Genomic DNA, 25,809 nt, shown 5'->3' on the forward strand with positions numbered 1-25,809 from the left:
CAGGTAGGCCTTAAACTTGCAATCTTCCCACCTCAGCCTACCAAGTAGCTAGGTAGAACCCTGTAGCACCGTATCTGGCTCCTTTTTCAACCTGTTCTCAACGGTCTCACCTGTGTGGTCACTAGGCCAGTGCCAAGGGATCACAATAGGTAACAAGTCTGCTTGGGCCTGAGTAGGACAAGAATTAGGAGCTGCTTGGGATGTACTAAGTGCAAGATAAGCTTTAGGGACGCCTCATCTGAATAGCACTGGATACCTCAGTTTCCCTTTTCTTGACTTGGGGCTATTCCCAGGGTTCAGTGGGGGTGGTGTAATGCAGAAAGATAGGAAGAAGAGAGCTATTCTTGTAAACTGTTTTGTCCCCCACAGGTTAACCAGCACCCTGGGCCACCTAGATGATGTGGAATGGAGGCTCCAGAATCCACCTGCCCTGCCCCGTCTGCCAGGGACCAGCCAGCTCCTGCACTGGGTCATCCAGGTGTCCCAAATGGGCAGGCCTCCCCTCAGCTGACCCTGAGCCCTGTCATCCTTCCACCAGAGCAGGGCCTGCCCCCCACTGTGTTCCTGAAGGCCCTACCCATCCCACTGTACCACACGGTACCTCCTGGGGGTCTCCAGCCACGTGCACCTCTGGTGGCTGGCAGCCTGGATGGGAGTGCTGTGCCCTTCATTCTCAGCCCCTTGCTACAGCCCGAAGGGCCAGGACCCACCCAGGTGGGCAAGCCAGCCGCCCCAGCCCTGACAGTGAACATCGTGGGCACACTGCCTGTGCTGTCTCCAGGTCTGGGGTCCACGCTGGGCAACCCAGGTAAGGTGAGAAATGCTGGCAAGTACCTGTGCCCACACTGCGGCCGGGACTGCTTGAAGCCCAGCGTCTTGGAGAAGCACATCCGGTCCCACACGGGCGAGAGGCCTTTCCCGTGCTCCATCTGCGGCGTTGCCTTTAAGACCCAGAGCAACTTGTACAAGCACAGGAGAACTCAGACGCACCTCAACAACTCCCGGCTGTCCTTGGAGTCCGAGGGGGGCGGGAGCAGCCTTCCGGAGGAGGGGGACAGGCCTGGAGAGTCGTGCTCAGCAGATGGCAGGGGGGACGAAGCAGAACCAGAGAGCGCCCTTTCTCCAGGTGCCCATCCTCCCCTTGCCGCCAAGGCTCTGGACATGAAGACAGAAGCTGCTTCCTGCGCAGGGTCCACCCTTGCCCACAGAGAAGTCCCTGGGGCAGCCAACCATTTGCCATCACCTGGACTCCCACTGGCCAGTCCACAGTCCCGGTGGAAGCTTCCAGAATCGAAGCCGTGCTCCCTGCAAAGGCAGCAGGAGGTGTGCTCAGAGAAGCCCTGGGAGGCCAAGGCCTCGGAGGGCCGGCTCAGAAAGTGCGAGAGCACCGACTCGGGCTACCTATCGCGCTCAGACAGCGCCGAGCAGCCTCTGGCGGCCTCCAGCCCCCTGCACAGCCTGTCTGAGCACAGCACCGAGTCGGAGGGTGAAGGAGGGCCAGGCCCAAGGTCCGGGGACACTAAGGCTGAGCTGGCGACCCCGGGGACTAGTCTGGAGCTGGAGAAGAAGAGGCTAGAGGAACGCATCACTCGGCTCATCTCACACAACCAGGCCGTGGTGGACGACCCACACCTGGATCACGTGCGGCCACGCAAGACAGGCCTGTCCAAGCAGGGCAGTATTGACCTGCCCATGCCCTATACCTACAAAGACTCCTTCCACTTCGACATCCGGGCACTGGAGCCCAGCCGCAGGAGAGCTGCTCTTAGTCCAGCCTGCTCCACCTTCACCCCCGTGGACAAATCAAGGCCCCTCTTTTTCCACTCTGTCCCCACTCAGCTCTCTACCACTGTGGAATGTGTTCCTATCACCAGAAGTAACTCACTGCCCTTCATCGAGGGTCCTAAGATGTGGCCTGAGCCACGGGACCTACAGGACACCTGCCCCCGGATGCGAAAGCCCCTCAGTCCCAGGCTCACCCCAGCCCGGCCGGGTTGCCGCTCTGGGCTGACCTTGGCCGACATCCCCACTGGCCACCCCCGGGCCCTGGTCAGACAGGCTGCCGTTGAGGATCTGCCGTGCACCCCTCCTGGAGACACCTCAGCGCCTGCAGAGGACCTCGACGGAAAGACAGCGAGGGCAGCAGTGGGGACAGTCAAGGGCAGAGGCAGTAAGAAGAACTGTCAGAGGAAGATGAGGATGTTCTCCCAGGAGAAGTGGCAGGTGTATGGGAATGAGACATTCAAGAGAATCTACCAGAAAATGAAGACCAGCCATCAGGGAGGCCAGAAAGCCAGGGCAGAACTGGACCTTCCTCCGCAGGAAGAAGCCATAGGGGTGAAGGGTGCGTCCCTGCCCTATGACAGTAGGACTTCCGTCCTTGGAGACAGTCCTGTAAAGGCCAAGCCAGGGTTTTGGGAAAGTCAACCAGTTCCAGAGGGAGCCTTGGAGGCTAAATCCCCTCAGAAGATGAGGGCCATGGCCAAGCCAGAAGGGAGCGACCAACCCAGGGTGGCCAAGACTGAGTTGTCCCCCACTCTCAGCCACAGAGCCTCCCCTTGCTTGGGCAGCAGGAGTCCTGGGAGGTTAGACTTGGAGTACCAGCTTCCCCCAGCACCTGGGTCCATCCCAAGAGAGGCTCTGGAGACTCCAAGGCAGCCTTCGCCAGACCTTCAGGTGGAAGTGGACATCTCCGGTGACGGAAGCACTAAGGACATCTGCTCTCGGGCCCAAATGATGCTGAGAAGACCCAGTGGTGGTTCTGGGGAACCCACCCTTGCAGGGGATAAGCTCCCCTCAGAGAGGAAGAAGCTGAAAGTGGAAGGGCTGGACCCCCAGGAGCAGCCAGGGCCCCTGGGAACAGAGACCTCAGGCAGCTCCACACAGGCTGCCTCCTTGCCATCCCAGCAACAGGACGGTGACCTCGGGGAGATGCCTGGAGGCTCGCGTGAGCACGCCCGGAAGGGGGTTGCACCTCCAGTGTCCTCTGGCATTTCCTCAACTGCTTCTGCTGCTGCCCCAGCAGAGTCAGGGAACAAGGAGTCCCTGCGGCCACCTTCAGCCAGTGTCCCCAGACACCACCCCACCCAACCACAGACTCCCAGTGTCTTAGCTGCTCTGACAGACAGGACCTTTGCCCCCAAGTATCTCCTCAGATTACCTCAGGGAGAGACTTCCTCACCACCTGCCACTCCAGGGCCTGGGCAAGGCCGAGATTCTCTCTGCACACGTGTGAGCCCAGGATCAGGACCAGGGACGCCCATACCATCCTCAGGCCCAGCCCCCAGTGAGACATGCAGTACCCCAGAGGACCCCGGCTGGTCCAGGCCAGAGGATGGAAGAGATGAGGTGCCGTCAGAAGGCAGGACTGACACCAGTGTCCCAGTAGCCGGGTCCTCTTCCACCTCTGCAAAGGGGGGCACTTGGGAGATAGCGTCCATGCTGCCCACGTGCACTTGCGATGCTCACAGGGCCCAGGACATGGGCGGGGAGACTCACAGCATCTGCCACCTTGGCACAGGCAGCCCAACAGGGGCCAGGACCTGTGCAGGTCTCCTGAACGCTCGGTCACCCGCTGGGAAGCTGGGGGTACCTCCCAAGAATGCCCCCAAAGGCATGCCTTCAGAGTCCACAGCAGGGGATCCCTCCAGCTGCCCTTTCCAAGCCTGTTACTTCCTCAAGGCCCTCCCGAGGCCCCAGCGCGTGCCAGAACCGCCCCTGTCTCCTCACTTAGGGAGCCCCGGCAGCGGCAGGGGCCCGAGTTCCTTCCCCTCGCTGAAGGCCGAGCCACAGCTCACGTGGTGTTGCCTGAGCCGCAGCCTGCCGCTGCCCACGGAGCAGGAGAAGGCGACCTCTGGACACTGGTCTCTGCCCTCGCCTGGCGGTAGCCTTTGGGATGAGCGCCGTGACCTGCCTCGCCAGAGCTGTGGAGCAAGGAGCGGAGCGGGCGCTTGTGGAGGAGGAGCCGAGCCCACACCTGAGGTAAGAGCAGCTTTGCCCTGGGCTAGGGGTGCACACCCGAGCAGTCAGAGGCAGTGACTGTGGGGAGCAGGAGTGAAGCCATCCCTGAGGCTGCTACTGTCACATGACATATGACATTATATTCTAGTGCCTCAGCTCCCATGGGAAGCTGGGGTGCCCTGCTATGAGGATGGGAAAGAAAAAAGGGGCTAGAGACAAACGAACAAAAAACACAAAAGAAAAAGTAAGTTTCAAAGTAAAGCATTAATGTATCAGAGATCACAGGTGAGATGTTATTCATAACTAGGTATAAAACTTAACTCTGAGCTTCCTGGTAACAGCAGCAATCTGCCCAGGACTCTTGGAGTCATCTAAGGTGGTCAACTAGAACCTGCTATGGAGAAATAGACTCCAGACAGAAAACCAAACCAAAGCAAAAGAGAAAGAATGAAACAAGTCAAAATCCTTCAAAGAAGAGAATTGTTATTCTAGGAACTCTGGAGAAATACTCACTGTTACCAGATCCAAGCCTAACCCTGAGGTTCCTAAGAGTGATGGCAAGAAGGGGGAGCAGGACACGTCCGGGGGTTCTGGTAACCGAGACATGAGTTTACAGCCCCATGTCACCATGCCATCAGAGATGTAGCCCTGCTTGGAGACGGCTTGGTCCAGGGCTGCGGAGGGAATCCTGAGGTTCAGTCCTTGCTGAATCAGGACGGGGTGGGGAGTCTGGACTCTTACAAGGAGTTATACGTTTCTAGGCTGAAGGGGGTCGAAGGGAAGATCCAAGGTCTTCTTCAGATCTCCTTCTTCTAAAAAGTGTGAGCGTTCTTAAGGTGGGGAGGGGATCTGAACTGTGACACTCCCTATCCCCTCCACTCAGTGTCAAATGTCTGGGGAACCAGCCCAGACAGGGTTCTGGAAGGTTCTGTGCAAGCACATTGGGCAGTTGCCTGGTTAGAACCCCGCATGGGCTCAGTGTGGTTGTTAATCCAGCTTTTCCAGGACTTAAATTCCATAGATAGGCATTCTGTCTCTGGAGAAAGAGAGCGATCCCTTCAGGGTGGTCCCGCTGTGAGGGCTTTGAGCAATTCGATGCCAACATGCCTGCTACTTTCAGCTCTCCTACGTGACAGTCCCAGCGATGAGGCCACCAGACCCAGCGTTCGGCCCACAGAAGAAGAAAGGGCCATGCCGCAGGAGGGTGAGGCCACCTCGTGGGAGCAGCAAGCGGAAGTGGAGGCTTCTGGCAAGGAGGTAGGATGTGGGGCTGCCTCGTCTCCTTCCATGTGAGCCCTGTGTCCAGAGCTGGGACCTGCTACTTAGCGGAAGTCCCGAGAACTAAGCATGGGGTACAAAAGGCAGCTCTGCTCCAGGGGAGAGGGCCTGGAGTTTCATAGCTCCAGGGCTGCCTCAGTTTCCCCATGGTCCTCCCCAAATGACTTTACCATCTGCATGGCTTTTCACTCATGTCTTTCGAAGACAGAAACACAGCAAATATTTGAAATAACTCAGTTGAAAACATTTCCATCCAATTTAAGTCCTGAGGAGAGAGTGTGTTGATTACTGCTTTTATTGTTTTTTTTTTAATTATGTACATTTCTTCTGTGAAAAATAAAATATAAAATTCTAGGTAGACAGAGAATGGAATAAAAACCCCAGCAATGCCATGCTTGGAGGTAACCCTGCCAGCATTCCGGGGTATCACCTTCTAGATTGTTCCCTATTCAGGCCCATGAACATCTTTCCAGGAGGCCCTGCAGCCCACCAGCAACCCCTGGACCAGCATAGTTCATGTCAGAACCCCGTGAAGGGAGCGGTCTTTCTGAAAACTTGGTAGCCATTGAGCATGCACCTTACAAGTCATTTCCCATAAATGTCTGCCTTTCTCATTTCTCTGGAGATGAGAGCTAGGAGCTCTGAGAACAGTGGGCTTGCCTTTCTGCGGGGGGCAGCTGGCTAGAGAAGAGCAGTGGCTACCCGGCGGGCGAAAGCTACACTTGCCAGCTCTCCCCAGTCTCTACCTCTCTCTGGCATCTGACCTTCATGCTAGGCACTTGCCCTCACAGACGTTTGAACTTGCAGGTGTTAGTCTTAACAGTTGACCTTGTGGGAGCCAAGAGAGAGCCTGTTCGCTGAAGGGAAGCTTGAGGAGCTGGGGTGCCATAGAGCAAGGGTGGTCTAAACACAGTTAGTGGCTCCAATTTATATCCCCAGCTCTTTGTATCCACCAGTATGAATGGGTTAACCATGATTCAGACATCATCTCTCCTTCACAGACTGAGAATGCCCTTCCTGTGAATTCTAGGCTTGGACTATTGTGTTTGTTGGTTCTTCTACCTACACATCACCTATGGCTCCTCATCTTCTGGCTCTCCCCATCCCAGCAGAAACATCAGCACCCTAGTGGAGTGACCCCTGAACAAAACACTGACTGGGTTTGTTTTCAGTATCGCCACTGCCCATGTTGGTGTGGGTGTTCATCAGCCAATCCCTCAGCTCCACCCCTGTGACAACAGAACCATACCTGCTTTATCTTTGTGTCCCCCAGTACTCAGAATGGTGACCAGCACAGCAGGGCCTGAGGGTCAGCTGGCATTACTGTGTTCAGAAGTAATTGAACTTAGCACATTTGTACTGAGGGCAGATAAGGCATCTACTGCTATTTAACAAGTGATTCCAAGACTCGGTGACTTGACACGGTGAACAAGGACTAGTTTTTTGGAGTTTTTGTAACCAAGAATTCAGGAAAGGCTTAGCCAGGATTGTAGGGGTGTGAGGTTTCATTCCTGCTCATGTGGGCTATGGGCAGTCTTCTGTTTCTTAGCTCCTTTTATCTGACACATCAACTAGCTCAGGCCAACTTGAGCCCTTCTAATACTGCACACTTCTGATCCTCACACGAGGGCAGTGGTCTGTTTCTTTTGTGCTTCAGCACTTGTGATCTGATGGGCTTGCTCAGGATATCCCAGAGGACCTCAGTCATGCCTTTGCCATGTGAGCTCACGTGCTCACAGGTTCTTGAGACCAGGACATGAACATGCTTGGAGGGGCTTAATTCTGCATGTCACTCTATCAACCTAACCATCTGTGTTTGGAGATATCCATCCATCCATACATACACTTATCAACCAGCTCTCTCATCAATCATTCCTGTACCTATCAGTTGTTTATCTCATCTATCTATCTATCTATCTATCTATCTATCTATCTATCTATCTATCTATCATCTATCTACCCATTCATCTACTCATGTGTCTCAATCATCTATCTCATCTATCTACCAACCTACCATCTATCCATTCACCTACCTATGTATCTGTTATTCATCTGTCTCATCTACCTGTCCACCACATGGCTATCGTTCTCTGTCATCCATCTCTCATCTATCCATCTAGCTCTCTATCAAAAACCTCATATGCAGTTTACCACCATAAGTCTGTGACACCATCTACCTGTCATTTATCTGTCATCCTTTGGTCAGTGTGTCCGTCGCACTCTGACTCTGTCCCCTCCTTGGGAACGAAGGCTACATCATGATTCATTTCCTCATTCTCGCTTCAGTTACCTTCATTTCCACAGAAGATGAGACATCTCACTGGAGATTTCTCTAGGGCCTTGGCTCATGAATGATAAAACTCATGCATCAGACTATCTGTTCTGTTCTTTTTTCCTCCTTTTTTTGCAAAAAAAAAACATACTTAAAATATAAGAAAGTTCTGAAAATAAGTACACATAACAAACTTCTGGAAATTGAAGCAGAATTAGCAAATACTAACATTCTGCCACATTTATGTCTGAGACTAAAAATAAGTAAAATGCTACCTTATATATATATATATATCATATTTCACATACAGAAAATAAAAATTTAAAGAGAATACTGTTGGGTAGTTTTATGGATTTGGCAAATATTTCATTCCATGTTCTAATACTTAATACCAGAAATAAATCTAAGTATCAGTAATACAGAATATTGTTTTGTGACTTTAAAGAACGTGTGTGTGGGCTGAGCTTAGCATTCTTCAGTTTGAGGTGATTTTTCCAGCAATTCTCTGCTCTCTGTTCCCCACGGAACTGGGATGACAGGCATGTGTGACCATGCCCAGCTGGCTACCTGGGCCTTGAGAAATGGGACTCAGGGAAAGTGCAGCCTGCTCAGGCCCTGTGCATGTGTGGCGAGTACACTTCCCTCTGAGCCATCTACCCCAGCCTTGTGCCTTTGTGTTTTAAGATAGTGTCTCACGTAGCCCAGCCTGGCTTCGAACTCACTGTGTAGCTCCTGGCCACCATCGGCATGCCCTGCCCTGAAGTTTGAACTTAGAGCTCAGTGAAGCTTTGGGGTGTCACCCCACTAGAACAGACCAGCTGGCCCCTTGCTTGGGGGTTCAATGCACTCCATCTCCCAGTGCCTTAGGTTTCAGGTAGTGTGGACAGGGGCTCCCACCTGCACCCTGATTTCTGTGGGGTTGGGGGATCTGAGCTCCAGGCTTGTGGAGCAAGTGCCTTTAACTACTGAACCATCTCTCCAGCCCTTCAGGTTTTATTAGCCATAAAATGTGCTTTCCTTGGATGTTGAGCCGTATTTTTGCTGGGTGCACAGCCTCAGTTTGGCAGTCATTTTCCCTCAGCACATCAAAGCCGCCTGGCACCCTCTTTGGTTTCCACGTTGTGGAGAAAGGCCCACATTTAGCCGCCGCCTATGTCCTTGCGAAGTCTTTTATCTCTGGCCACTTCTGAGGTCGTCTTTAATGTTTGTGTTCCACAGGTTTACTTTGACGTGTGTGGTTGGACAGTCCTTTCTGATTATGCCATTAGCAATCCACTGGGCTTTGATGATCTCTAGAAACTTCTCAGCTGTCATTTTCCAAGCATCATCTAGATCCCACACTCCTCTCCTTCTGAAAGCACAAAGTAATGTTGTTTTTTTGTTTTGTTTTGTTTTGTTTTTTACTTTCTTTACCTTTTATATATTTCACATTATTCTGAGACAGGACCTCACTCCTTGGCCCAGGTTGGCCCTCCACTCCTCATCCTCTTGCCTCAGCTTCATGACTGCTAGAATTACAGGTGTGCTCCACCACACCTGTCTTGCATTATCTTCTACTTTTCATAACTTTGTGTTATCATCTGAATGCTTTGTTTAGGTATGTCTTAAAATTTTACTCGCTTTCTTTGTTTCTTGGTTGTTTCTTTGAGATGGGGTCTTGCTCTTACTCAGGTTGAACTAGAATTCACTGTATCCTCTCACGGTGACCTCGAGTTCATGTCGCTCCTCCTAGCTCTGCCAAGCGCTGGTATTAAAGGCATGAGCCACCACACCTGGCTTACTCACTGTTTTAATCCACTGGGTTCCTTTTTTAAGTAAAGCTTTATTGAAATATTACTTTTAGTAAACTTCACACATACAAAGCATGCAATTTAATTAGTTTTTTTTCCTTTTATTTTTACTTATTTATTAGATAGAAGGGGTAAGCAGATGGGCACACCAGATCTCCCACTGCAAATGAACTCCAGACTCATGTGCTCCCCCCCCCCCCCGCCGTGCATCTGGTATATATGGGTCCTGGGGAATTGAACCTGGGTCCTTTGGCTTTGCCAGCAAGCCCCTTAACCACTAAGCATCTCTCCAGATCCCTAATTAGTTTTGATGTATGCATACACTTATGAAGCCTGCAGTAAAACCAAGATGGTGAACATATCCATCAGTCTCAAAGTTTCTTTCATCCGTTTTATGCTCCTGCCCACTTTTCCCACCTTATCCCCAGTCAACCACTAATATACCTTTGCCACTAGAGGTCATTTGCTTTTTCTTGCCCTTGATTGAAACGGAATCATGCTGCATACTGGGGTTTGTACCTCTCCCCACTGAGGACAGTGACATTCTCTCATGGGTGTCTACTATGTGTGGAGTTCTGTGGTTGTTGCAGTCAGGTTCGCATTGCTGGTAGAAATCACCCAAGCAAGAGCAGCTTGTGGGAGAAAGAGGTTTGTTTTGGCTTATGGGCTCAAGGGGAAGCTCCACGGTGGCAGGGGAAAATGATGGCATGAGCAGAGGGTGGACATCACCCCGTGGCCAACATAAGGTGGGCAATAGCAACAGGAGTTTGTGCCAAGCACTGGCATGGGAAAACTGGCTATAACACCCATAAGTCTGCCCTCAATAATACACCACCTCCAGTAGGCATTAATTCCCAAATCTCCATCAGCTGGAACTTAGCATTCAGAACACCTAAGTTTATGGGGGACACCTGACTCAAACCACCACATTGGTGAAATGTCTCTTCAAGTCTTTTCCCATAGAAAAATAAAATGCAGGCTGGAGAGATGGCTTAGCAGTTAAGGCACTTGCCTGCAAAGCTAAAGGACCAGGTTCTATTCCCCAGGACCCATGTAAGCTACATGCATAAGGTGGCACATGTGTCTGGTGTTTGCTTGCAGCAACTAGAGGCCCTGGCATACCCATTCTTTCTCTCTCTCTCTCTCAATTAAGTAAATAAATAAAAATAAAATATTTGAAGAGGATGGAACCTTTGAGTTTGACTTTGGAGAGTTCTCTGCATACTCTGGTCATACCGTATTTACATGTGGTTCGAGTTGTGTCACGTGGTCTGATCACAACACACCTCACGTAGCTCTCCATGCACTTTTCTCATGTTTCCTGTCTCACAGTGATGGCTCATGGAATTTTCATCCAGTGTGTGCCCTGTCTTTTTGCTATTTATTTAATTATTATTTTTTTTTTTTTGTAAAGCAGGGTCTCATACTAGCCCAGGCTGACCTGGAATTCACTATGTAGTCTCAGAGTGTCCTTGAAATCACAGCAATCCTCCTACCTCTGCCTCCCAAGTGCTGGGATGAAAGGCATGCACCTCCACACCCAGCTATTTTTTTTAAGATATTTTTAAGATATATATATATATATATATATATATATATATATATATATATATATACATACACACACATACATACATATATATGTATATATACATATATATGTATATACATATTTATATATAATTTTTATTTATTTATTTGAGGGAAAGAGGGAGAGACTGCAAAGGAACTCCAGATACATGCACCACCTTGTGCATCTGGCTTACGTGGATCCTGGGGAATCAAACCTGGGTCCTTTTGCTTTGCCGGCAGGAGTTTTAACCAGTCAGCCATCTTTCCATCCTTATTTATTTATTTATTTTGTTAATCGATTTTTCAAAGTAGGGTCTCACTGTAGCCCAGGAGTTGACTCTATAGTCGCAGGGTGGTGTTGAACACACCTCCTACCTCTGCTTCCCAAGTTCTTGGAGTAAAGGCTTGTGCCCACACCAGGCTCCTACTTATATTTTTGAGACAGGATCTCACTCTGGAGTTCAGTTTGGCTCCATACTTGTGATCCTCCTGCAACAGCCATCCAAGTACTAGAATTATAAAATCAAGTCTTTTCTCCTCCCTTTGCCTCTCCTCTCCTCTCTTTCATACCTCTGTTTCTCTTCCCTTTCTCTCTTACCTCCTTCTCTTTCTCTACTCTCCTTCTCTCTCTTTCCTCTTTCCCTCCTTTTCTTCCTCTTTCCCTTTCTCTTTCTTCTTCTCTCCTCTTCTCTCTCCTCTCCTCTCCTCTTTCCTCCCTCTTTCTCTTTCCCCTTTCCTTCCTTCCTTTCATCTTTTCTTTCTTCCTTCCTTCTTTCCTTCTTTCCTCTGTTCCTTTCTGTGCCATGGATGGCACCCAGGGTCCTGAACATGCTGGGCAAATGCTCTACCGCCAAGATGCTTCCCCGGCTATGGCTTTTTTTAAGCAGGACATTTAAGGACTTTAATTTTGATGGACTCCATTTTTCCCACTCCTGTACTGCCATCCGTCATGGAAACCTTTGCACAAAGCACAGTTACGAGTTTCCTCTGAACATGCTGTGCTTGTACATTGCATATCAGGCCTATAATCCACTGTCACCTAACTTTTTATTATTTAAAAAAAACTGTTGACAAATTTCATACATATGCACTATGCACTCTGACCATAATCTTTTCCCACCCCCCTCCCATCCCTTCCCACAGAACCCCTTCTCTTTCCAAAAAGTCTCTCTTCTGTGTTGGTGTTAGTTTCCTCCTCCTATTATGCAGTTCTTGGGTAGGTAGTGTCCTAACATATGATCTACTTAGAGAAAGGTTCATGTGCTACTGAAAGAGTGTATGCTCTTCACTATTTGGTGGAATATTCTGTAGACATTTGTTAGGTCCATGTATTCTATGATGTCATTTAATCTAGTTGTTTCTTTGGGTTTTTTGTTTGTGTGTTTTGCTGGGCTTATCTCTCAGTTGGTGAGAGCAGGGTGCTGGCATGACTGTTGTTCTTGGGGTCACCTGTGACTTGACATCTAGTAGTGTTTGATTAGTAAAATTGAATGGACTCATGTTCAGTGCATATATGTTTAAAATTGTAATATCCTCTTGTTGGGTTGTTCCCTTAATCAGTATGAAATAACCTTTTATTTTCTTCTGACTAATGTTGGTCTGAATTCTATTTTGACAGATATTAGAACAATAACTCCTATTTGTTTCTAGGCCTATTTGCTTAAAATACCATTTTGCATCTTGTAAAATTATTTTTATTTTTAAAATTTATTTGAGAGAGAAGAGAGAGGTAGAATGGGCATACCAGAGCCTTTAACTGCTGCAAACAAACTCCAGATTCATGCTTCACCTTATGCATCTGTCTTACATGGGTCCTGGGGAATCAAACCTAGGTCCTTTGGCTTTGCAGGCAAGTGCCTTAACCACTTAGCCATCTCTCAAGCCTGCATATTTCTTTTAAAGGTGGGTGAGTTTCTTGGAAGAAACCAAAAGAAGGATGCTGTCCTTTAATTCATTCTGCTACTCTGTGTGCTTTGGTGGGGGCATTGAGGCTTTTGATATTCAGAGTTGTTATTAAAAGGTGTGTCTAAAATTTTTAATTAAAATAAAAGGGTTGGAGAGATGGCTTGGTGGTTACGCACTTGCCTGAGAAGCCTAAGGACCCCAGTTTGAGACTCGATTCCCCAGTACCCATGTAAGCCAGATGCACAAGGTGGTGCATGTGTCTGGAGTTTGTTTGCAGTGGCTGGAGGCCCTGGTGTGCCCATTTTTTTCTCTCTCTGCCTCTTTCTCTCTCTGTCACTCTCAAATAAAAAAATAAAAATAAACAAAAAAAATTTAAAGGTGTGTTTTATTTCTTGCTATACTGCTTTGTAGTGCTTGATGTTTTTCTAGTCTTTTCTTGCATTAAGTATTTTTAAGCATGTTGTATTTTTCCTGTGGCCTCATGTATGTGCTTTTCCTTCCATTCAGGGTGAAGGATCCCTTCAAGTATTTTCTTCTTTAAAAATATTTTATTTATCTGTTTCCAAGGAGACAGAGAGCAAGAGCCAGGGCTTCAACCCACTGCCAACGAATTCCAGATACATGGGCTACTTTGTGCATCTGGCTTTATGTGGGTACTAGGGAATCAAACCTGAGTCATTAGGCTTTGCAGGCAAGCACCTTAGTCACTGAGCAATCTCTCTATCCCCCTTCAAATGTTCTGTAGCTCTGGTTTGGTGGTTTGGTGGTCATGTGTGTACACTGTCTAGTTGCGTTTGGACAAACGCAAAATAGACACACCACAGGCAAAGTATGATTTGCTGGAGGGTTAGAGGGATTAGTTCGAGTGCTCCCCACTGACTGTACTCAGCTTTTAGCTAGATTCAGGCAGTCAAAGTGATGGGGAGTCTGAGCATAAGGCAGGTCACGAGTTCCCATCAGATCGGATCTTGTTCAAAAAATGACCTTGTTTAAAACAAGAATTGTTGGATTAATTTGGTCATGTAATCAGTTAATTTTTATAGGAATATAATTAAGTAGGGACACTTGAAGATATTTATGAATTTTGTCCCATGTATAGTTAGATTTATATTAAAGATATGGGGTCATACATATGGACTTATATATCCAATCACAACTTAAAGTGGCCTGGAGATGAGTGGTTTGAATTTGGTCCCCAACATATGTTGCAGTTGATTTCATTAGTTGTACTCAGATCAGCAGGTTTTGTCTGTGTCCTGTTGTATTGTAGTGGTACTCACTACATTCACACAGCTGATGCACAAAGGGTGCTGCTAGAGAAGATTGGGCGACTTTTTCACTGTCCTGAAAGCAGCAGCCAGGACACGGACCAGAGCGACTACAGCTACTGCGAGCGCACGAAAGGCCACTCAGGTGGTCGCAGTGTTGCGTCACTTTATTCAGCACAGGAAGAACCCTGGAGTCCCTGTAAGGCGCAGTGTAATTTACTGGGTAAGGCATAGGTCTCACATCACATAAACATACTTTTATTAAGAAACACGTGGGATAAGCAGCTGGAAGAGCATAGACTATGAGCTAGACTTTCTTTTGGTGTACTATGAAAAGAACCAGTAAGAAGGACATATGGATGGGGAGCACAAGGGTGCATTGGTACAGGGTGATAACAATAGACAGTAAGTAAAGAGCCTGTTTTTTGTTTTTTGTTTTTTTTACTTTTGTAAATTTACCTTCCCACATGGAATAATTTTAAACACGCAGAGTCAACTCACTAGTGCGGGTCCTTTTCCTAAAAAGGGTCAGGGGTTGTATAGTCTTCTTTCTCCCTATATAATAGAATCATAGCTGTATATGGTTACACCATTGATAGGAGTATAGACAGACAAGGACAGTTATGTTTATCACAAATCCAATCTTTAGGGCCCTGATCAATAATAAAATAATTTACTAATCTGATACATGTCCTGTAGGGTCCCAACATGTTTCCCATGGTATATATATGTGTGTGTGTATGTGTGTGTGTGTATACATATATATATATATATACACATACATATATATACACACATATATACACACATACACACACACAACATATATATACACACACACACATATATACATATACATACACACACATACATAAACACACTCAGGATAAGGGTCTGTATGAACAGAGAAGCCAAGTATGGGAGGCTGAAACAAATTGTTTCTTTGCCATATGTGTAATTACCCACAACCAAAACTTTAGGTTGGCTGGTTTTTAAGTGGAGTCAAGCCTGTAGCTGGGAGTAAGGCATTAATGATTAGATCCCATACAAACTGACAATTGAGTGAACCAGTAACTGATTTCTGAGGGTGAATGTGGGTAAGATTAAGTTGGCTATTAATTTCAGGAGGCTACATGCTTCCTAGCCAAGAAGTGACATTATCGAAAATGGGAAAAGGTGGATGCACCCATGTATTGGGCTCCCATAGAGGGAGGTCAGCAGTGAAAGCCCAGCGCTAGGCATCCCCTTCCCTGGGTGGGCGCAGAGCCGTACCGGAAGGGACTGCCGTTGTGTGCACAGTGTAGTGCTGGACTTCAGGTGGTCCTGACGTGGTCAGAAACACTCTGTCTGATGGGAAAGTTTCTGTAGGCTCGATCAGGTCACAATAGGGCCTTCCAGGTTTGCAGCAGGAGTAGAGCTGGCAAGAATTGATTTAAGTTGCTCCATGTTTAAGCAGCCAAGACACCATCTTTCTTTTTTTGTGGGGGGGGGGGTTCAAGGTAGGGTCTTACCCTGGTCCTGGCTGACCTGGAATTCACTACGTAGTCTCAGGGTGGCCTCGAACTCATGGTGATCCTCGTAGCCCTGCCTCCCGAGTGCTAAGATTAAAGGCGTGTGCCACCACGCCCAGCCCATCCTTTTTGAATTAAAGAAAATTAAAAGTAATGATAGTAGCATGGAGTTTAGTCATGGGTGACTCTAGCTTTAGCCCTTAATCCACCTTCTTGTTGTTTAAATAACATGGATTTTTAAAGATTTATTTTTGTTTATTTATTAGACACAGAGAGGAGGGTGGGAGGGAGAAAGAGAGGAAGAGAATGGGTACGCCAGGGCCTCTAGCCACTGTAAATGGACTCCAGACACATGCACCACCATGTGCAGCTGACTTATGTGGGACCTGAAGAATCGAACCTGGGTCCTTAGGCTTTGAAGGCAAGTGCCTTACCCGCTAAGCCATCTCTCCAGCTCAACGTGGATTTTTATATACCATGTGTCCTTTTTGATCTAAAACATGTCTTTTTAAATTGAAAACATACCTTATATTTGTAATTTTATTTCTTTATATTGAATGGTCTCTTCATTATTATTTTTTTAATTATCATTATTACTGTTAAAATTTAGAAATTAATCCATGACCTCACTGTGCCTGGCACTACCTATCCTGATAATAGGAGGAAAAGAGGATGATATCTAAATAAAGAGATATGAAACTGGGCCTTCAATCTCAGCACATGAGAGGCAGAGTTAGGACAATTGCTGTGAGCTCACGGCCACCCTGAGACTACATAATAAATTCCAGGTCAGCCTGGGCAACTGTGAGACCCTGCCTCGAAAACCAAAATAATTAATAATAATAAATAAATAGAGAGACATTAACTAAGAAGGATAGGGGATATGATGGAGGGTGGATTTGTGAGGGGAAAACTGGGACCATTATCATGGTTTATTATCTATAATTATGGAAGCTGTCAATTTAAAAGTTTCTAAAAAATCTATGAGCCAAAATAAACCCTTCATCCTTTAAATTCTTGTTGTCATTTATTTTGTCAAACCAGCAAGTAAAGTAGCTAATTCACCAAGGTTATAAAATTCAAGGAGGCAAGCCGGGTGTGGTGGTGCATGCCTTTAATCCCGGCACTTTGGAGGCAGAAGTAGGAGGATTGCTGATAGTTCGAGGCCACCTGAGACTACATAGTGAATTCCAGGTCAGCCTGGGCTAGAGTGAGACCTTACTTCAAAAACAAAACAAAACAAAAAAAATTAGAAATTAAAATGAAAATCCAGGAAGCTTTATTTTGTAGAAAGTATCACAATTTTAAAAGTAGATAAAATATATTAATAGTCTTGTGGTTTGTTAATAAATCCAAATTAATTAATTTGTTAAAGGTTTAAGTTTTAATAATATATATTTAGAAGGTAACTTTAGAATTATTATACTAAGCATGATCAGGCATAAAGCCAAAAGCTTCGAGATGAATTCTTTTAAACATATTGTGAGCTTGATTTTTAGCAATTTAGTATTATATTAATGTTCGTCCATGTACTTTTTCAACACTTATTGGACATAAGTTTAGTTACATATAAAGATAAATTACATGAAGCAAACACAAAACAGCATACCAAGTCACTGGAGATAAACAACCTGGTTGAGATTTCATTTCTGGGAGTACGCACTTAACAGTCAGTGTTGCTGTGTCAGAACTATAGACAACGTGCCTTAGCCTGGGCCACAGGGACTGCTGTAAAGGCCAGATAATTTCTATAGTTTTAAAACTTGTCATTAGTGAGCTTTAAAATCAAATAATTATCTTAATCATTATTTTTTATAACACTAAGTAATCTTAAAGATAGAAGTGACATATTTTTTGTTTGTCTTTGGGAAAACTCTGATTCCGAGGGAGGGCAAATGGGAACAATTGGACCTCAGGTGAGGGTCATGTGATTCTCACTCTCTCCATCCATCATGGAGTTGTCAATAGTTAGATTACCATTACTATAGACCTTGTACTACTGTCTTGTTTTGTGTTAAAGTTCTGGTAGCTACCTGGCCAAGGTATTTTTTTTTTTTTTTTTTTTTGCCACAAGATGTCTTTATGTTATGTCTAGAGAAAAAATAAAATGTCATTCAACACCCCCAAGATGAGGGCATTTTCCTATGATGGAGAGAATAAAATATTGAAGCAGAAACCATCATGTTCTGAGTGACCATCTAAGCAATAAGAACTTTTTGTGAAATTAGAATTGAGACAGCAACTTATAGAATAAAATCTTAATTAAGATTAATTACACTTGTTTAAAATTTTAATTATATTGTGTTCTAAAAGGAATTTCAACCAAATTCATAACTTTATCTATGTGACTTTTTACTTAAAAAAATACAAACAAACAAACAAACAGTAAACTACACTGCCCATATAAATCAACTCTTATTGGACAAGAGTTTAACAGTTAACTAGAAAACATTGCGGATGTATTGCCATAATTATTATTTTTAAATGTTGGTGTGACCTTGTATATTGTTTGTAGATAGGTTTTAAAATCCACTTACTATTTTAGCAAGTAGTTTGATGTAAAGATTGTATTTAATTTATGAAAGTCCAATAAACCTAAACATTTAAAATTAAACCAATTATCAATGAAAAAGTTAACAACACACATTTTTTTTAAAAGTCAGTACTCATCATAGTAAAAATAATTTTCTTAAATTAAGGCACTAAAATGGCAGTGCAACTCCCATTAAAATTATCTTATGCTTGTTAATTTAATGCCTATCATTCAAAAACACAAAGAAATACATTATATAATTACAGAAATGATGCAACGTACAGAATGCTTCTAAATTTGGTTCTTTTGTGTATCTATTTCCTAATGTCTCCAATAGCAAAATAACTCGATGTGGCTTGGCAAAAATGTAGACATTAAATGTAATTTTTTTGTCTTTTCTAGTCCCCAAGTACAAACTTATTGAAACTTGAGATAGGATCCAACTCTATTCTTTAACACAAATGAAACTCATTTTGGCCTGTCTCAAATTCACAGAAATCTTTTTACTTTTATCTTTCAAATGTAGGGATTAAAGCCTTGTGTCATTACACCTTGTAAGTCTGGATAATCTTTGATCTTTAGTTTTAAATCTATACCTTAAAAATATATGACTTAATAGAAATGAAACAGAAAATTTAGTTCTTAACAAAAACTGTTCTGAAGGACGAGAGCACAGATAAACAGGCAATGATTTTTATATCTTAATGTTATAAGTTAAAATTAATCAAAACACATAAGACATAAGTTTAAGACTTAATAACAAAGATATCTACTTTACATATCAATAGGTTTAAGATTCTTGAATGTCATTGTTTTCTGGAATGCCATTGTGGTGGTTTGTCCCCTATAAACTTAAGTTAAGTTTTAATAATATATATTTAGACTATATACTTCCTAGCCACCTATAAACTTAGGTGTTCTGAATGCTAGGTCTCCAGCTGATGGAGATTTGGGAATTAATGACCCCTGGAAGCAGTGTATTGTTGGGGGCGGGCTTATGGGGATTATAGCCAGTTTCCCCTTGCCAGTGTTTGGCACACCCTCCTGTTGCTATTGTCCACCTTATGTTGGCCAGGGGGTGATGTCCACCCTCTGCTCATGCCATCGTTTTCCCTGCCATCATGGAGCTTCCCCTCAAGCCTGTAAGCCAAAATAAACCTTCCCCCCCCCCCCCCCGCAAAAGCTGCTCTTTGTCAGGTGATCCCTGCCAGCAATGTGAGCCTGACTGCAGCAGGTGTCCTTCACTGTGGAAAGGAAATTTAACATAAAAATCCTCAACAAGCACATAAAATAAAATTTTACATTTGGCACTGACACATCATCCTGAAAAAGAAATCCAATATAATCAATCTAATTAAATGGACTTTAAATATATTTAGAGATATTTTGACATTTTATTTTTATTACCTATGATCATAGAAAAATGGAATAGAATTGTCATAAAACCAGTCTTTGGAAGAAATCATTATCAAAATGTATGCATCCATTGTTAACCTCCATAGCCTAGTGAAACCTTTGTCTTATTAAGTAGCAGTTATGGCTTTATGAAACAATTAGTAAATCCAAAAATAATATTTTTATAGTTTTAATAAGTTAAGATTACATAAGTTCATGAATATGGACTTATAAGGACTTTTAGTATATCATCAAACATTTACATTCACACATATTCACCCTTTAAATTGGTATACCAAAAATATTTTAAAAGCAAAATTAAGAATAATAAAATATTGACGTGGCCAAAATTTTTATATATTTTGAATTTTATGTTGCTATGCTATATTCTTTTTTCTCACAAGACAACATACAAAAACCCATGAAAACATCATGAACACACATGAAAAAATACTGGGTGCATATTAAGAAAATTACATTGCAACTTTATATCTTTTGAAATGTAAGACTCAATAATATAAAAGATCCCTGGTAAAGTTACTTATGTTTATCTGCAGCAAATAATTATCTATATGTTTATGAGAGCTAAATAGCAGAGAGGGAGAAGTCCTTACAAGTAGAAATATCTTTTTAAACAGTTTAGGTCAAAATCTTACATTATTTTATTCAGTCTATATATTCTGCCCTTGAAAGCTAGAGAAAGTCTTCCAACCAACCACCTAGAAAGATCCAGATTTTAAGACTTATCATGTTTATAACAAGCAGAGAAATTTAGAAGAAGACCAATTTTTATATCTTGAATCCAAAATGCTCTGCTTTAAGAGTACTCTCCCAGTGTTTCCAGTTGCTCTCCTGAGGGTAGGAGAGGGGCTAGGGTATCTTGGGAATCAGTCTTATGATATCCCACCAGAAAAGAAAGAGGTAAGCAAAATTACTCAGCACATGTTTGAGAGAAAAAGAGGAAGGTTGCTATTTGGCGTGGCACAATGAAAGAGGAGGGCCTGGTCACCTCCTTGGACCCAGGCAAGGTGGGTGGTCCTGGCTAATAGTAACTGTTTAATAGAAAGAAGAGAGGGACCACCTCCCAGCCTCAGGGGGACCTGTGTCCGAGAGCAGAATTGACAGAGGGGGGTCCCTGGAGTCCCCTTCTCAGGAGCCCGTCTCGTACTCCATCTCCACCTAAGCCCACAATGCCAGACTACTGCGCCATGGTCAGGAAACCAAAGATTAGCATCAACTACTGTCTGCAATGACTTCAAAAGTTTTTCCTTTGAGTCCCTGAGAATTTCTAAAAATATTGAAAAGCATTAATATATTCTTTCTGTCCTGTGGAAGATTATTCCTCCATGTTCCCCTGACTGAGTCATTCTCAAAGGTGGGCAGAACTCCCATCGCTTCTGGTTCCACTGTGGAACTCCCTTTGTTTTATTTATAATTTTCTTATTTCTGAGTTTCCTGGGCTTTTCAAGCCTCCTGAGTTATAATGTCCCTGTTCAGGTACCACTTCTGTGCACTGTCCTGTGGTGTTTGGATAAATGTTAAATGAACACTTACCAGGCAAAATATGATTTAAAGGAGGGTCAGGGGTGCACTCGAGTGCTCCCCGGAATGACTGTACGCACAGCTTTTACCTAGGTTCAGGCAGTCAAAGCAATGGGGAGCACACAAAACAGATCATGAGTTTAGGGACCAGGTCATGAGTTGCTTTTTTAGGTTTATTTCGTCAAGATTTTCTTTCTTTTTTTTTTTTTTGAGAAGCTATGAGTTTCCTGCCTTCAAGAAGCTCCATCCAGTGCGCATGGTTTAGCGCATTTCTGATTAGCCTTTTGCCAATTAGCTTGATTTCCACTTGTGCATCTGGCTTTATGTGGATATTGGGGAATTGAACCCAGGTCATTAGGATTTGCAGAGAAGAACCGTAACCACTGAACAATCCCTCCAGCTCCCTTCAGATATTTTCTGGAGAGCTGGTTTGATGGCCTAACCCTTTGAGCTGTTTTTTTTTTAAATCAAGGAATGTTCTTTCTCTTTCAATTATGACACATAGCTGGAAAGAGTAATCTGGACTGGCAGTTGTTTCTCAGAACTTGCAACACAACATCTCACACTGTTCTGAAGTTTAAAGCTTGTGTTGAGTCCCCTGCTGCTACCCTGATGGGCTTGCCTTTACACATGACTAAGAGCTTCTCTTTCCTACTTTCAGGAAGATGAGGACAGGTTCTTTTCTGGCACGGTCTGTCTGATGTTCTGAAGGCCTCTTGTATCTGTACTAGCTTCTCTCCCTAATTGGGGGAAATTTCTTCTATGACTTGTTAAAAATATTTACTATGCCTTTAGATTGAAATTCTTCTTTTATGCCCAGAATTATTCAGTTTGATCTTGTCATGGTGTCCCAAATATGTTGAAATTCATACTCACAACTTTTTTGTTCACGTATCTTTCACTGTGTTGGAATTTTCCAAATTCTCTACCTTGTCTTCAAGGTCAGATATTCTGTCCTTGACTTGATCTCTTCTATTGGTGAAACTTTCAATGAAGATTTTTTTTAACTTTCTGGGTTTTTTTTTTTTTGTTGTTGTTGTTTTGCTTTGTTTCCAGTATTTCAGATTGGTTTTTCTTCAGTATTTCTATTTCCTTACTCATATGTTGTATTGACCTCCTTATTTCATTAAGGTGACTCCCTATGTTCTCTTTCTGGAATTTGTTTTCTTCTTTGTTTCCTTTATTTATTTGAAGATACTTACAATCATACTTTTAAATTCTCTGTCATTTCATCTAATGCAGTTTCACTGGAGGTCACTGTTGGATGTATAATATTTGGAAGATTTATGTTGCCCTGGATTTTTTGCTTATTGTATTCCTGGGATTTTTCCATCTTGGGTTATTTTATTGCTTAATTTTTTTTTTTTTTTGTTTATCATCTGTATTCTTAGATGTTCAGGTCAGAAGTTATTTTTTCACACAGGGGGTGAAGGTGCCAGGTGTGGCCTCTTGGCCTCTTTATTAGTCCCAGAGTAACAGCAGCAGTGACCCAAGCTGCTGGATATGCCTGCTGGGTGAATATCCTAGTAGTGAATGGTTAGTAAATGAGCAAGGCTGGTTTGAAGTGGAATAGCATGTTATTTTCCTAGAAGTGGGAGGGGCTCACATTATGTTGGGTTGAGGACTATTAACTCTGAAAATGTATCGAGGAGAGAAAAGTTGGGATGCTGTTAGGTTCCACAGATCTTAGATGTTGGTTTAATCTATGGCAGCTGTAGCTATGGAGAAAAAAAGAGGAGAGAATAAGAAGAGATAATGTAGCAAAAAGGTTGGAAAGAGGGAAAGTCTATGAGTTGTATATAATGAGTGGTAGAGAGATCTCAGAAATAGACTGGGTGGAGGAAAATATATAACAAACTGAAAATACAAGTGAGCAATATGCAAACACAAACCAAGCTAACATGGAACATATGTGCATGATTGGAGGTTTTCTTTCACAATTTTTATTAACATTTTCCATGATTATAAAACATATCCCATGGTAATACCCTCCCTCCCCCCACCTGCACTTTCCCCTTTGAAATTCCATTCTCCATCATATTACCTCCCCATCTCAATCATTGTACTTACAGATATACAATACCAACCTATTAAGTACCCTCCTCCCTTCCTTTCTCTTCCCTTTATATCTCCTTTTTAACTTATTGGCCTCTCCTACTAAGTATTTTCCTTCTCACACAGAAGCATGATTGGAGGTTTTTTTAAAGCCTTAAACCTGGTGTGGTGGTTTATGCCCTCAACCCAGTTACTTGAGAGGATGCCGTGAGCTCAGGAGTTCTTTAAGTTCAAGGCTGCCCTGAGCTGAAGTGAGTTTCATGTTAGCTTGGGCTGGAGTGAGACTCTGCCCCCCAAAAAGCACTACCATTAAGAAATATCAGGTGTGACACAGATTATTTTTAAGGAGGTAAAGTATACTAAATATATATCATATCTACCTAGTCAGTATTTCTGCCTTCATTGGCTGTGCTTTTAATTATTTCTCTCTCTGTGATTTTATTTTATTTTTTAGCTCCCTTCCCTGACATGGGAGGCATGATTAGCACGGCCAGTTCAAGTATGTATACCCAGCTTTGTGGTATGCATTGCCCCAGTGTAAACAGCCCCATGACCTTTTGTGGTGAGTTTTCATTTCACCCATGTTGAGTTGTGAAGCTGGCTCCCTGCACTATGGGCTTGTCTTAGCCAGTTAAGTCAGTCGGAAGTTGAGATTAACTGGTCTCAGGAGTGGCTGAGGTTCCTTGGTATTCCTTGGTGTTCATGGTGGTTGCATGTGTGGCAGGCAGCTGAGGTGCTGTCTGGAGGTATTCTGGAGTGGCTCAGCTGGTCCCTGTCATATACTCCTTGGGATCCTTTTGACTTTTTCAGGTGAGCATCTGCTTGTGCCAGCCTCATTTTGGCCTATCTATTTGTTTATTTTGCTGCAAATATTATAGTGTGCTGGTTATACCATTTGATTTTAGGAGTTGCTCAAAGACTAAAGAATTATAGATGGTGTGAAATTTCTATCAAAATATACAGAGATTGAGAGGGTACAAGAGAGTATAGAGAAACAGAACAAAAGAATGTGGTCAACTGATTTTTGGTAAAGGCTTAATGGAAACTCAGAGGAGAAAGCACAGTCTTTTTACCAAATGGTGCTGAGTTTGAACAACTGCATCTATCAGCACGAGCCGTGGAAGGCATAGCTTCCTGCACCCCCACTCTCAGGGGTTACCACCTCATCACCTGATGTCCATGTTCCAGCCTTGTCCAGGGTTTTGGTTGGGTTATAATTGCATTACTGCTTTTCCATGTTGACCAGAAAAAGCTCATGGTCCAGCGTGTTACGTGGGTTCTGAGGCTCTAAGCTCAGGTCTTCAAGTTCACCCAGCTAGCACTGTGTCTACTGAAAATCTTCCAACTCATGCTGTTTGCTTCTAAACACAAAGAAATCAGCACATTAATTTATACACACAGGAGGATTTATTTCCACCTTTTTACAATGAGAATTGTGGGTCAGATATGACTACTGAACTGTGTTAGTCTCCCCCCATGAGCTATGAGTGAGCTCGTATTTCAAAGTCTGTACCTGACATGGTTCGTCTGTTCCGGACCACATAGGAAGACTGCATGGGATCTGCAAACTGCAACATCATCTGGAGCTGCTGTCCAAACCTTGAAGACCCTTGCACAAACCTGCCACCCCCTCACCTGTGTGCTGTTCTTCCGCTTTTTGTTTGTACCTGGAGTTTATTCCAGAACTTTCCATTCTGTTCTAGTCTTTTTTTTTTTTTTTTTTTTTTGCCAACTCTCACTACCTCACCATAATGGACAGGGCTGTTTTCATTAACACAACTACACAAGTTAAAGGAGAGGGTGAGAAAGCTCGCCATCCATTTTCAGAGTGGAAATGGAAGCACATAGGGGCATCAGCCTCCTCGCCTAATCGCCTTGACATTAACTGGAGGTCCCGAGATCCACGGCGCTCGCAAAATACGCCTCTGCCGAGCCCACGGCGGGCACTGGACCGTGGAATTAGATTTTGTTGATTGATCTGTGGCTGTGTGCAGCCCTGCACCGCAGTGACGCACTCAGAAGCGTGGCAGAGGAAGCGTCACACACGTGCGACAGGGACTTGGGGAGTAACGCAGGGACATGAGGGGAGGCAGGGCTGTGTGGAAGAAGGAGTGACACGCACTTGTCACTGACCGGGGAGAGGGAGCCCACCTGAGGCCCTGAGCATGGGTGCTTAGCCATGAGTCCTTTCTTATGGGTTTGGCCATGGCTGTGGGCTTTTGTCATGATGCAAATCACTCACTCAGAGAAGTGTCTGAGGTAAGGCAGACATAGACCAGCAGCAAACATGGCTCTGAGCTCGAGCGGACCCCACTGGACGTGACTAAGACCCATGTACCCTTATCCACAACACCAAAGCTTTGAGCACAATTATAGGCACCTGTCAATTACTTCTTTTCCCCTTTGAGGCCAAGAGAGGAGCTGAGAGCAGCGTGGTGTGACACACTTCCTGGGGAGGAGCACAGGAGACAGGCCTGAGAGACCCTCTTCTTAAAGATTTCTCCTCAAAAGGGCAAGCCATGTGGGGGCGGGCTGGGCAAGGGCTCTGCCCCATGGGTTTCAACCAGCCTAGAGATAAAAGACTAGAACTGCCCGAGGCCTCCAGTCAGAGCTGAAGTCCTCAAGCCCAAGGCCTTGACTAGCCAGCCTTCAGCTGACCTTGGCAAGAAACACTCTTTCCTGACTGGTCCCCATGAGGCCTGGGAACAAAGGTATCTTTGAAACATCT

General features: G+C 44.5%; 1 protein-coding gene across 1 annotated transcript in view; it reads left to right on the forward strand.

Annotated features, from left to right (window-relative positions):
- Positions 1-405: 405 nt before the first annotated feature.
- Znf831 (zinc finger protein 831) overlaps positions 406-25,809 on the forward strand; it is a 44,757-nt gene continuing 19,353 nt past the window's right edge. The window contains exons 1-3 of the mRNA XM_045157075.1: positions 406-3,981; positions 4,844-4,916; positions 5,081-5,217. Coding sequence (XP_045013010.1) covers positions 406-3,981; positions 4,844-4,916; positions 5,081-5,217 — 3,786 coding nt within the window. The remainder of the gene's footprint in view (positions 3,982-4,843; positions 4,917-5,080; positions 5,218-25,809) is intronic.

This window comes from Jaculus jaculus, chromosome 8, assembly GCF_020740685.1.
Source record: "Jaculus jaculus isolate mJacJac1 chromosome 8, mJacJac1.mat.Y.cur, whole genome shotgun sequence".
NCBI classification, from domain to species: Eukaryota; Metazoa; Chordata; class Mammalia; order Rodentia; family Dipodidae; genus Jaculus; species Jaculus jaculus.